Below are 14,343 nucleotides of genomic sequence, written 5' to 3'. Positions count from 1 at the left end.
TTGGACTGTGGAGGAAACCCACACAAACGCAGGGAGAACATGCAAACTCCACACAGAAACGCCAACTGCGAACCAGCGACCTTCTTGCTGTGAGGCAACAGCACTACCTACGGCACCACTGTGTAGCCTGGCTGTAGTATATATAACTGAATGTGTGTATGGGTGTTTCCCAGAACTGAATATAAAAAATGAATCTTTAACATGTGCTGATCTTTGATGTTGTTTATTATCAAGGTCTAAACTGACATAGGATATACACTTTTATTACAGATTTATAGCGCATTATAGAAAAGAAATAGAAAAAAATATAATTTTATATACCGATACAGATGTATAAATACAACATTATCAATAATAAGAACGTTCTAAAGAAAGCTGATCTAATCCTTTAACAATGTCCTCTAACACTCTGAACATATGTGTGTATTTCCTTTACAGATTTTATTATTTTGGGTGCGTAATAAACTGATATAGAAATGGCTCTTCATCGTAGCCATTGAAATGTAATTTGAAAATGGACAATCAATCTGAGTTATTTTGTTACACGACAGTAGTTTTAAATAATCAATTATGAAAGGTGTTTAACTTTCTAATTACAAACTGCGGCTCTGTCTTGGCAGTCCAATCACAGCTTCTTTCACGTTCATTTCTGTGCTTATTGATTAGTAGCAAAAGCTTGAACAGAAATTTCACAACATTTCAACAATGATGAATTTAGGGGAAAGTGCGTGGCTGATTTAAAACACAAAGCCACGCACACTGAACTTTACAACATGTTAGTAGGCGATATGAAGAAACAATTCAACAGTATAGTAGTACATTTGTTTTCCGCACAACTACAAGGACAATAAAATATTTTCACAAGCCTTTAAAGAGACACTTTTTGTGGCTCATTTTAGAGTCAAACAGTTGAATTTGACCATGATGGAATCCATTTAGCCGAGCTCCTGAGCTGGCAGGAGCACTTTTAGCTTAGCTTAGCATAGCATAAACCATTGAATCAGATTAAACAATTAGCATCTCACTCAAAAAAAAATAAAATAAAATCGAAAAAAAGAGCATAAATAATTTTCCCCTTTAAAACCTTGACTCTTCTGTGGCTTCATTGTGTACTAAGACTAACGGAAAATGAAAAGTCGCTATTTTCAAAGTTTCCCATTTTACTGCAAAGCCCTGGTCCTGGCATGCGTTTAGGCCTAATTAATCTTAAAGATATTGTCATCAAAATTATATTTCCTCTCAAATATTGACTGCAAATCATGGCAAACCTTCAAAAACAACTGCACTTGTGCCAAACAAAGAACAAAAATAACAGTAATAATGAAAATAAGTGTAACTGTGGCAGCATCCGTGATTTTGACACATCCCGTGTCTTTATGCAGCACTGTGTGGCAATCTAAAGTAGTGGTGGGCAAAGCGAGGCTTCATAATACACTAAAACAGCAAATGTGTCAAGCTTCGAAACGTTTCTAAACCCGTTTCTACAGTGACACCTGGTGGTCATGTTTGTGTATTGCTCTAAAACAGCTTAAGCCAGTGTTTCTCAAACTGGTACGTTTACGACTAGTGGTACGCGGGCTTCCTTCTAGTGGTACACGGAGGAATGAAATATGTCATGTACATGCTACATACATTTCAAAATGGATTAAAAATTATGTATATAAAATGCCATATGATATATAGCCTAAATTTCTGAGGTAATCTGCCAGGTTTTTTAACTGTGCAGACTTGCAGCTGCTTTACTGGGCCTACTATGCTACTTCATTTCAATACTGCTCATTTTGGTGGTACTAGGAGAGACAATTTTTTTCTAAGGTGATACTTGATGAAAAACGTTTGAGAACCACTGGCTTAAGCAAAGCAACAGTTTAGCAAATTTTGGTATTCGAATGGGTTCGAATCCAGGGTGATGTAATTATAAACATTAGTTTTTAAACGCTCTGTTCTTGTAACGTGTTTTGTTTTAACATTGGTCTGACATCTGAATAAATATGCCTTGTTTTGGTCATAAAACAGTGGCATTATTAAAATAAATCAAGTCATAATTTTAGAGCATTTGTACTAATCGGGATTCAAACCTGGGCCATTTGCAGCACAGGAACTTTGTGCACATGTATGTTCCACCAGGAGCGATATATATATATATATATATATATATATATATATATATATATATATATATATATATATATATATATATATATATATATATTTATATATATACATAGCCTTATATTACAATTTTAAGTAGTAATTTAACAGTAATACATTTAAAAATGTTATATAATAGTTATTCAACTATATTACATAGACAGGCACAGCCATTTGAGTTCTGAATAAGCCAAATAGGCTCAACCCACCTGTTTACTATAGTAAAAGCCACTTTCTATATTCAAGTGCATTTTTGTTTGCATGTATTAAATTAAAAAAATTGCCACTTTACTAATTAAATGACATATATATATATATATATTTTTTTTTTTTTTTTCTAATTACAGGCTTATTCACATATTTCATGATCTGAATGATAATAATAAATAAGAAGTATTTTTTTTAATACTAGACAACAGTTGATGTTTCTATCTCTGTCAGTGTGACACATAAATGGGTACATTATTCTGTCACTGTGCTTAATCCTTTCTGTGCAAGACTGTATTGTTTAGTTAATGATACATGAACTGTACAGTGTTCATTGCTGGTAGTTCATTTTGAAACAAAAATAGAAAAATGTTCGTTAAGAGTTACTCCAACTGATAAGGTGAATGCAGAGAAAACCCGACTGCTCCTCCGTGACATTGGAATACAGAGGATATAAGGTTATCTTTATCAAAGAACTGCAAAATGTCAGATATTATAACAAATTATCGATAAACACACACCTCGTTCTCTTGCTGTCCACGGCCTTGGTTTGCTGATCAAATGAAAAATAAAAAGACGGAAAAGAGCCGAATTCTGCCGCCGTTTTCTTATCAAATTTAAAGAGGACTGAGGAGATAATTTAGTGTACAGTTTATGAGCTAATTGCAAAAGTTATAGGGGGGCTGAGTAGAAATATAGGGGGCTACAGGCCCCCTAAAATAGGCCTAGCAACATCCATGCGGTCCACTAGACTACATGAAACAGTTTTTTTTTCCCCTGTCAGTCAAAGGCAGATTTGGCAGGTCTTCAAACGCTTCTGAAATGGCCGATGCTTTCAATCGCTTCAATCATGTGACCTGGTGTTTCGAATCACCTTAGTCACATGACCTGGCTGTTTCAGATCATGCTTCGGTGCAGTGTTTCGAAAGACTTCAGGACCTTAAAACTGTGTTGAAACATCAATTCACGTCAGCCATCCCTAAGCTAAAGTCAACCTAGATTGCTAGCTGGGACTATTTAAAGGTACACTGAAAAAAATCATTCAAAGATGATTCCTTGGATTTACTAAATTTTTTTACGTTAAGTTGTTGTAAACAATTTATTTGCGCTGAATTTAAACAAACAAATTAGGTTGAACATTATTAAACTTAATTTGTTTGTTTAAATTCAACACAAATAAATTGTTTGCAACAGTTTTGCATGCAACACTTTTTTCAGTGTATTATAATTATGTGCTATCCAAACTCTTTTTTTTTTATTTTGTTGAGTGAGATGCTAATAGTCTTATACGATTCAATGATTTATGCTAAGCTATTGAAACTTTTTTTTTAATTTTGGAAACGGATGCTAAGTTGCTTACAGTCTAATGTGATTCAATAATTTATGCTAAGCTATCCAAACTCTTTTTTATATTTTGTTGAGTAAGATGCTAATGGTCTAATCCGATTCAATGATTTATGCTAAGCTATCAAAACTTTTTATTGAATTTTTGTTGACTGAGATGCTAACAGTCTAATCTAATTCAATGATTTATGCTAAGCTATCAAAACTCATTTTTGAATTTATTTTGAGTGAGATGCTAATGGCCTAATCCGATTCAATGACTTATGCTAAGCTATTGAAACTTGTTTTTAATTTAGGAAAAGAATGCTAAGTTGCTAACAGTGCAATGTGATTAAATAATTTATGCTAAGCTATCCAAACTCTTTAAAAAAAATTTTTTTGGGTTAGATGCTAATGGTCTGATCCGGTTTAATGATTTATGCTAAACTAAGCTAAAAGTGCTCCCACCAGACCCAAAATCGTCTGAATAGTTTTAAAAATTCTAAAACTCAACTGTTTAACTCTAGGTGACTTGTAAAATGAGCCAAAAAAGTGGAGTGTTCCTTTAATGCACGGCTTCAAGTAGAGAACAAAGTTCCAACAACGGTCCCTTGTTTAGTTTTTTATGAATGTCCTCCTAGAATTTCCTCCAGGTTGATGTCTTTCATCCAGTCATCGTTGCCTGAGCCTGATTTAAGCAGAGAGTCGATGAAATCAGAGTCCGCATTGATCCCTGGTACCGTGTTATCGTCCTCTGGTAGGAAGTCAAAGGTCAGACGTCCTGCCCGGTTGTTCTGGTACGTCACCGGGCTTTGGTTCATCCCTCCAAATGTGGATGGACAACCCTGCTGTTCGACAGACGACTGGTTCACCCCGGGTAACGGGGGTATCCTAGGCTGGCTGGATCTGGGAGCAGAGCTTCTGTTAGCAGGGTTTAGCGGTAGAAGGCTTGAATGAGGTGCCACCTGGTTGGGAGGGCAAATAGACCTAGGAGCGAAATGAACGTCACTTTGGGGTGCCACTGCATTGGGGAGACGTTTGACATCTAATCCACTCTGTTTGGCACTTGTCGCCCAGTTTAAAGCAGCGTCCATCCTGCTGTCACTCAGTCTTTGCCCCAGCAGGGAATCTTGACTGACGCTGGTCCTCACCAGTTGAAAAGCGCCACCCTGACTGTTTGTCCCATGAAACTGAGTCTTGTTTGGCTGGAGACCCATTCGGCTCAGGCCACCGGGCTGCTGGTTCGCACAAGCTTGAGCTCCCGTGGGCCCTGAATTAGGATCTTGTCCAAGAGGAAACCTCCTCTCTCCTGAGGCAGCCATCTTGGCACCTGGTGCATTGGCCAGCTGGCAGGACAAGGATTGGATGTCACTTTGGTCTGACACATTGCCTGTTTTGAATGCATACATAAAGAGAACGATTATTAAAAAATACTGATTTACCAAACTAAGTTGCACTCTTAATGTATAAAGACAAGGACAGATCAAACCAATATAGCAGTATATCAGCCGAATAGTGTCCTATAACAAACCACACATCAATGGAAGCCTTTTTTATTCATTGTTCATATGATTTTAATTCAATTATCTCAATTAAAAAAAAAAAAAAGCCTTTTGTGGGCCTGTGTTACATATACTGTTAAGAACACCAGGGGACCTAAAACAAAACCCCCTAACACATACAGGTATTTTCCGGAAAGGTCTGTATGTGTGAACAGGCTCATTTTGAAAATACCGGTAAATCTGTTACGTCAATTTTCCGTAAGGAGAAGTTGTAACTTGTAACTGGTAATTTGCTGGAAAAGCTGCGCTGTGTGAACGCAGAAGGAAGAGTGCTGGAAAGAGTGCGTTCACGTCTAGAACACGTCTACTTTAGCCAATCAAGTGTGTAAACATTTCGCTGCAGAATGCGTTTCTGCCTTGGGATGTGTCACAAAGCAGCTGCATGTATGCTAAAGCTTTAGATCAAATTGAAACCATCACGAAACGGCCAATCCCTCTTATGTTTACAAATACAAGCGCTGTCGTTTAGAGGTCATTTCTGGTTGATGATGTCAGAATTTACCTGTGTTTTGGAATGGACATGCGAATGGTCTTTTCCGGAAAAATTCCAGAACGTCCGTTCCTGTGTGAACAGCTTGTTTATGAATTTACCGGTAAAGTTGTTCCAGAAATTTTCCGATATTTACCGTTATCACTGTGTAAAGAGGCTAAAGCCTTAAAGCATGTCACTCCTATTTTGGAATAATGAATAAAAACAAATGATAATAAATGATGTCAATTAAATAATAGTAAATCAAAAATAATGTTTGTTTGTCGGCGCCAATATATATTGACCTTATTCTAAAATGCGGAAGTGCGCCTGTTTTCGCGATTGTTTTAGAACTTCTGATTCACTCGGCTTTGGGAAAAATGACTAGTAATAATTAACGGCAGAAAACGGTCAAACTACTTGCTCTACAAACAAATGTTTGCATGACTATACAGACCAAGTAGAAGAATATAATAAGAAAATATCAGTTTACAACATCAAACAGCAAAACGAGCAGTTTTTAATGTCTAAAAATGAATGGAAGTGAATGAGACCGGAAGTCTCAAGCCAGAAAGATTCAAATGGCAGCGCCCGCTTGTCGGCGATGGATAAGGTGAATAGCACCATGGTGTTCACGGCGACCCAAGTTCAATTCAAGGCTCGAGGCCCTTTGCTGACCCTTCACTTCTCTCTGCTCCCAATACTTTCCTGTCTGTAACCTCCACTGTCCTATCAAATTAAAAGTGAAAAACCGCTTAAAAAAAAAAATATATATATATATATTTAAAAAAATTTAGTTTGTGTATTTAGGAACCATTTTTCATCTTTTTGTGTGTCAAACATTAAAAAAAATCATCTATTTTCTGAACATTTTGTAATTTGCCATAATAATACATTTTATGCCTGTCTGTATGTTTTCGGGGACATTGATTATAGAAAAAGCAGAACAAACTGTAATTCGCTGATAGAAAAAGCATGTGACTTGCTCCAAGTGATGTCATTTCCCTCTGGCGGGAGACTGTAAAAGGCATTGAGGTATGTCATTATTCCTCTCAAATTAATTTGTACAAAATGTTTAGGATACACCAAGAGTAGATTAATTATATGTCAACTCTGTTATTGTTACATTTCAGTGAATTTCTGATTTTAAAAACAAAAATATAATTAAAATACATAAAATTATGAGGTTTCAGGTTAGCATCTTCCACAACAACACAAAATGGTGGAAAATAAATGTCAACTCTGTTAGTGACTTTAACTGGATAACTTTGAATAACTTAACTCAGGCGTGTCCAAACTCGGTCCTGGAGGGCCGGTCCCTGCTGAAAAATCCAGCTTAAACCAGCCTAGGCTGGTTGGCTGGTTTTAGCTGGTCGACCAGGCTGGTTTTAGAGGGGTTTTGGCCATTTCCAGGCTGGTTTCCAGCCATTTCCAGCCTGGTCTTAGCTGGTCAGGCTGGAAAATGACCAGCTAAATCCAGCTAAAACCAGCTTGACCAACCTGGTTTAAGCTGGACATAGTTGGTTTAGGCTGGGCTCCCAGCCTGGCTAAGCTGGTCAAGCTGGTTTTAGCTGGTCATTTCCCAGCCTGACCAGCTAAGACCAGAATGGAAATGGCCAAAACCCCTCTAAAACCAGCCTGGTCGACCAGCTAAAACCAGCCAACCAGCCTAGGCTGGTTTAAGCTGTTTTTTTTCAGCAGGGGTGTCCTGCAAAGTTTAGTTCCAACCCAAATCAGACACACCTGTGGTAGCTAATCAAGCTCTTACTAGGCTTTCTAGAAACATCCTTGCAGGTGTGTTGAGGCAAGTTGGAGCTAAAATCTGCAGGACACCGGCTCTCCAGGACCCAGTTTGGACAATCCCCGACTTAACTAGATATTCCCTTCCCATATTGTATGTCACTGAAAACAGCATCCCCACCTGAGTATAAGCTTGTCTGTGGAGCTCCAACTCCATTGCGAGGGTGTTTGTAGTCTGGTGGAGGTCGTGTTAGATGACGACTGAACTGATCCTGCGTGTTCAGTTTCTCCTGAGAAAAAAAATGCAGGGAGAAAATAATGAAGTTTTGGAATAAAAGTTCAATAAAATTGCAAACATTCAATGCTAATTTCAACATTTACAGTAAACTAAGGCAAGTCGTCATCAGTGTGCGAATTATACAATACTTGTTCAATAATGATAGTAAGATATACAGTATTTTATTAATAAACATTAACTCACTCTTTCCCACAGTAATAACAGAGAGGCTTTCGCTAAAATTAATAAGTACAAGCGTAAAAGCGAAAGATTGAACCAGTCTACTGACCCGCTAACTGCCTGGACCCGCTGTCTCGAGCGCATGCCAGTGTGTGTGTGTCTGTGCCTGTGTGTGGTCACGTGATGTATGTTTTCAGCAGTAGTGTGGAAAGAGGACTGCTCAGAAATGCTAGGTGAAACGCCAGAGTGGATGTGGATCGTTTTCATTCTAAAATGCCTTTTAAAAACTAAGAACTATTAGTGTAAACAGGGCCTGAGTGTGAATTTTTCGTTGCAACAGGGACGGGGCGTAGGATCGTGATGCTGGCTCAGCATCGTGGTGTCTGTCAGCCATCGGCGATGGACGATAGCATCTATCGGACCAACCCTAGTTTAAATATAATAAAATCAAGAAACATTTTCTAGACAAGTACACATTTTTATAGTTTTCAGATATGATAAGTCAAAATAAAGTGAGTTTTTCCTTGAAATCCCTGCTGAAAAATCCAGCTTAAACCAGCCTAGGCTGGTTTTAGCTGGTCGACCAGCCTGGTTTTAGAGGGGTTTTGGCCACTTCCAGGCTGGTCTCCAGCCATTTCCAGCCTGGTCTTAGCTGGCCAGGCTGGGAGATGACCAGCTAAAACCCGCTTGACCAGCCTAGCCAAGATGGGAGTCCAGCCAAAACCAGCTATATCCAGCTTAAACCAGGCTGGTCGAGCTGGTTTAAGCTGGATTTGGCTGGTCATTTTCCAGCCTGACCAGCTAAGACCAGGCTGGAAATGGCTGGAAATCAGCCTGGAAATGGCCAAAACCCCTCTAAAACCAGGCTGGTCAACCAGCTAAAACCAGCCAACTAGCCTAGGATTTTTCAGCAGGGATATGCTAAATAATCTGCCAATGAATGGGTTAAGCAATTTAACACAACTTTCATAATCAAACAAATGCCTTGATTCCGTTAAAAAAAACCTTTAAAATATATTGTAATGAACAGGTGTATTTTCAAAATACTATGATATTTATTAATTAAAATGTTAATATTATTTAGTATGATAGTAATAATCGCTTTTTAGCATTTAAAAAAAACAATTCTTCAAAACTCTTGGATAGTTCACCCAAAAAAATTATAATTTACTCGCTATTTACTCCACCTCACACAAAACACAAAAGAATACGTTGTGAAGAATGTTGGAAACCTGTAGTCATTGACATTCATAGTAGGTGAAAAACAAATACTTTCCAACAATCTTCAAAATATCTTCTTTTGTGTTCAAAAGAAATAAATTCCAACAAATTTGCAAGTTTGGTAAGTAAATGCTGACTGAATTTTCAGTATTGGGTGAACTATCCCTTTAAGCATGAAAAAAGACATTTCCAAACTGTAGCGCTCACCATATCAGCAATGTTAGGCTGTGGCTGGCCCAGTTGTCTCTGCAGGTTCTGCTCCTGGTTCGGGTTCTTCTGCGGAGGCCTCTGCTGTTGAACCTGACTTGGTAAATCCACAGGACGGCCGTTCACCGGTAAACGCGGTGCTGAAGAAATCCCCTACAAATACAAGTAAGAGTATTATTACTAAATACACATCAGAAAATATCAAACTGAGCACTGGACTTACTCTCCCTCAAGTGATTAAAAGATTATACTTTTGTTTTTCCTACTATGGAAGTCAAGAGATGAAAAAAAAAAGTTAAGGAATCGTTCGGATACCAGGTTTTCAACAAAGCCCCCCTCTCAAACTCATAAATGATAACAGAATTGTCAGTTTTGAGTGAAAAATCTCATTCAATGTTATTGTGATTAAACACTTAATCCACTAGAGGGCGACCTTTGTTTATACTCAATCTGATGCTGCGCGGTCTCCTTTCGCATGTGACTTCCTGTGTGTGTGGTGATAGGGATTTTCCATAGCCTTTCCCACACTGTTCTATCACTTGGAGAAAACACGTTCATGTATATAATGGGGACATAATGGTACCAAAGGGAGTACAATTAGGCAGAATTCCTCAAAACATCCTGCCATTTTAATATGCTTGCAGTGACAAATACACTAGCTTGCATGCTGCGTATGCTGTTTTTTCCAAATAGTTCTCAGTATTAAATAACTTTTCTTGCTGGTAGATGAATTTTATGAGCTCTCCTGTTGGTTTTCTGCGTACAGTAGCGTGGGTTTACTGTATGACTGATGGCTGCGCTCTTATGAGAATGATCCTATGGGGCACAACCCAATTGCTGCCAGCAAAGGACAGATTTATTCAGCCACAGATGCGCGCAATAACAGATAATCTCATAGGCCCCCCTTTTTTTGTGTGTGTGCGTTTTCCTGAAATGCACTCTTACTGTTTTTTTACTGCAAAAATAACCATCTATATACAAGAAATAAATTAATGATTTAGGAAGATACACACTAGAAACAAGTCAGTAAGATAATTACGCTTTAAATAAGAAAACCTTCCTAGGCTTTAGTAAAGAAAAACAAACGTCTTAAAGGGGTTCTATTATGTAAAAATCCCCTTTTTAAAATGTTTCCCTGCTGAAAAATCCAGCTTAAACCAGCCTAGGCTGGTTGGCTGGTTTTAGCTGGTCAACCAAGCTGGTTTTAGAGGGGTTTTGGCCATTTCCAGGCTGGTTTCCAGCCATTTCCAGCCTGGTCTTAGCTGGTCAGGCTGGAAAATGACCAGCTAAATCCAGCTAAAACCAGCTTGACAAGCCTGGTTTAAGCTGGACATAGCTGGTTTTGGCTGGGCTCCCAGCCTGGCTAGGCTGGTCAAGCTGGTTTTAGCTGGTCATCTCCCAGCCTGACCAGCTAAGACCAGGCTGGAAATGGCTGGAAACCAGCCTGGAAGTGGCCAAAACCCCTCTAAAACCAGCCTGGTTGACCAGCTAAAACCAGCCAACCAGCCTAGGCTTGTTTAAGCTGGATTTTTCAGCAGGGTTGTACACCTTTGTGTAGCAAGAGTGTGTGAATATAGTCAGTGTATAATGGTAAACATTAATTAATTCTCATTTTTATGATCACATTTTATAAAAACAGTCTTTGAGTGAGATGCTAATGGTTTGATCTGATTTAATGACTTATGCTAAGCTAAGCTAAGCTAAAAGGGTTCCTGCTAGACCTGGAGATCAGCTGAAAGGGATTCAAAAATGCTAAAACTCAACTGTTTAACTGAAGCAGACTTGTAAAATGAGCCTATAAATAAGTGGAGTGTTTCTTTAACATCAGGGTTTTAATACGGGTAAAGAAAAACAAACGTCTTAAAGGGGTTCTATTATGTAAAAATCCCCTTTTTAATGTGTTTGAACACCTTTGTGTAGCAAGAGTGTGTGAATATAGTCAGTGTATAATGGTAAACATTAATTAATTCTTATTATTATTTTAACATTTCATAAAAACAGTCTGCAGAAACACTTTGATTGAGAGTGCCGTTGTACATGTCATCAGAGGGGAAGCCCCACCCACTAGTGACAATCTCTCCCTCATTAGCATAGACAGCCCTGAGTGAGAAGCAGCCATCCGCCTTTAAAGTTTTCACTGTACCTGACGAAGATTGAACAAAATCCAGAACAATTTTAAAGAAAGCAAAGATGAGGACATCAACACCTCTCAATTTCGCTTATTTCCTGCAACAACTTTAGTCTTATGATGTAACTACAGAAGATTTGTGCTTCAAATAGGAAAATGATCTCAACTCCTTTTAAACATTTCTTTGAGTGAGATGCTAATGGTTTGATCTGATTTAATGACTTATGCTAAGCTAAGCTAAGCTAAAAGGGTTCCTGCTGGACCTGGAGATCAGGTGAAAGGGATTCAAAAATGCTAAAACTCAACTGTTTAACTGAAGCAGACTTGTGAAATGGGCCTATAAATAAGTGGAGTGTTTCTTTAACATCAGGGTTTTAATACGGGTAAAGAAAAACAAACGTCTTAAAGGGGTTCTATTATGTAAAAATCCCCTTTTTAATGTGTTTGAACACCTTTGTGTAGCAAGAGTGTGTGAATATAGTCAGTGTATAATGGTAAACATTACATAATTCTCATATTTATTTTTATTTTAACATCAGGGTTTTAATACGGGACAAACAAAGGTCCCATGCTCAGAATCAGAATGTCCTCCTGGTTGTTTTATCATCAATTTTTTTGTGAGCCAGAAGAGACGATTGTCAAATATGACATTTTCCTTTTGCAGCATAATGTGAAATTCTCATTTTGTTCCAAGACTTTCTGGTTAGAAAACAAGACTATCACATGATCTGATAATCATAATGAATGTCTAAGAAAAAGACATTGGTGCTGAGCATGAAAGTAAAGGTAAAAACTCTGTGTCAAGTACTTGAACCTGACCTACAGTTCTTGTCTTGTTTCGAGTCCAAATATCTACAAATTCCTAAAAAGTCTTGTCGCCTATCCAAGTTTTAGGAACAACAATGATAACTTGACTTCTAGTTGATCATTTGGTATCAGAAGTACCCTCTAGATTATGCTTATTTTACCAAAATAAAATATGATCATGTCTTAATTTTGAATTATTTAATTAGGACAGTAAGGTCTGACTTTGCTTGGACAAATGTCTTGTCATGTAATAGGAATAATGTCCAGTATAGAATCCCATGAGCTTGGAGGACTGCATCCATACATCCAGGGGCAGACTGGGACAAAAATTCAGCCCTGGCACTGTAGCCACAACAGCCCACATTACCACACTGACAAAGCCCCACCCACGAACAAGCAGCACATTCACTACTTGTATTCGTGTACAAATGGTGAAATAATATAAGCAGCACCATATTTAACAGATATTTAAACATTTAATGTACAGTTTAAGTCAGAATTATTAGCACCCTTTTGATTTTTTTATTATTTTTAAAAATATTTTGCCTAATGGTATCTAAAAGAGCAATGACATTTTCACAGTATGTCTGATAATATTTTTTCTTCTGGAGAAAGTCTTATTTGTTTTATTTCGGTAAGAATAAAAGCAGTTTTGAATTTTTTAAAAACTATTTTTGGGACAAAATTATTAGCCCCTTTAAGCGAATTATTTTTTCCGATAGTCTAAAGAACAAACCATCGTTATAGAATAACTTGCCTAATTACCCTAACCTGCCTAGTTCACCTTATTAACCTAGTTAAGCCTTTAAATGTCACTTTAAGCTGTATAGAAGTGTCTTGAAAAATATCAAGTAAAATATTATTTACTGTCATCATGGCAAAGATAAAATAAATCTGTTATTAGAAATGAGTTAGTAAAACTATTATATTTAGAAATGTGCTGAAACAATCTTCCCTTTATTAAACAGAAATTAGGAAAAAAATAAACAGTGGTGATAATAATTCAGGGGGGCTAATAATTCTGACTTCAACGGTATGTGACTGAAACAAAAACAACCCATTTATAACAAATTTATACATACATTCATTTTCGTATCGTAAACATTTTAACAAAAAGTATCGGTATCGTATCGCCTTTAAAAATTGTGGTAGCGCCCATCCCTAGTGGACAGATGCATCTCAATCAGGGCTGTTTATGCTAATGAGGGAGTGAATGTCACTAATCATTCCTTTTAAAAATAATAAAGCGAAAACAAGATTTTTTTGCAAACCCCATTTGCATATTTTTACTTATTATTTATGAAAACAATTTATTTTTTGGCTTGTCTAGAAAAGTCTTCTTGATTTAAGGATTTTTAGATATTTGGACTAGAAGCAAGACAAAATACTAAAAGTAAGACAAGCATTTTTTTTTCCTCCGAAGACAAGCTTCTGTCCTTAACAAACTCAACCCGATTGGCCAAACACACTCTGTGTATATACACAGTGTCAATCTCAGTGTTGACACCAAACATTTCCCAGGGCAGCAAGGCTTTTACTGAAACCCCACCGCGTTACGTCGGGCTATTAATTTGAGAACAGATGTCTTGAGGAGAGAAACTCCCACTCCAGCTCCACTCCAGAGGTCCAGAAAGGAAAACACTCCAGAATTCCTCCGTCGGGCCGCAGAGCTGGAAGAAAAGCCGTTCAGAGAGAAGACTTTTCTAGATGCCACACTGCCTCATAATTAATGAGAGGGAAACGGAGGTCTGTCCGGACCACTGATAAGCTCATTTCACAACACAAAGATGAATCTCTTCCTGAGAGAAAAAAAAATGCTCTAAAAATATCAATGAACTCAATGCTCTCAGAAAGAAAGGATGATGATAATAAGGGAAATTGGATAAAGGACATTTGAATGATGGCAGACTTTTAAAGAACTACACATTGGGCGAGTAGTAGAGCTTTATTCAAAGTAGAGGCGAAAACTGAAATGAAATATTATTTATTTAGTTATGATTTATATATGTTTTATTCAGGCGATGCAGTCAGGTAGTCAATTGGCGTTTCTGTGTGGAGTTTGCATGTTCTC

The 14,343-nt window shown here is 37.6% G+C and overlaps 1 protein-coding gene and 1 long non-coding RNA gene across 3 annotated transcripts in view; both read right to left on the bottom strand.

Annotated features, from left to right (window-relative positions):
* Positions 1-209: 209 nt before the first annotated feature.
* On the bottom strand, positions 210-2,147 carry LOC141378008 (uncharacterized). The gene is made up of 2 exons (XR_012391270.1): positions 1,848-2,147; positions 210-1,527 (listed from the first exon to the last, which is right to left on the bottom strand). It is a non-coding gene; the product is annotated as an uncharacterized lncRNA (long non-coding RNA).
* A 1,126-nt stretch (positions 2,148-3,273) lies between these two features.
* The window catches only part of maml2 (mastermind like transcriptional coactivator 2), a 103,600-nt gene continuing 92,530 nt past the window's right edge, over positions 3,274-14,343 (bottom strand). For both annotated transcript variants that reach the window (XM_073924334.1, XM_002667380.8), the window contains exons 4-6: positions 9,338-9,490; positions 7,634-7,742; positions 3,274-5,071 (exon numbers count right to left, since the gene is read on the bottom strand). In XM_073924334.1, the coding sequence (XP_073780435.1) occupies positions 4,305-5,071; positions 7,634-7,742; positions 9,338-9,490 (1,029 nt within the window). In that variant the 3' untranslated portion in view covers positions 3,274-4,304. The remainder of the gene's footprint in view (positions 5,072-7,633; positions 7,743-9,337; positions 9,491-14,343) is intronic.

The sequence above is a fragment of the Danio rerio genome, chromosome 15, assembly GCF_049306965.1.
Source record: "Danio rerio strain Tuebingen ecotype United States chromosome 15, GRCz12tu, whole genome shotgun sequence".
NCBI lineage: Eukaryota > Metazoa > Chordata > Actinopteri > Cypriniformes > Danionidae > Danio > Danio rerio.
Note: the sequence above shows the minus strand (reverse complement) of the source record. Positions and strands in the feature narration are given on the sequence as shown.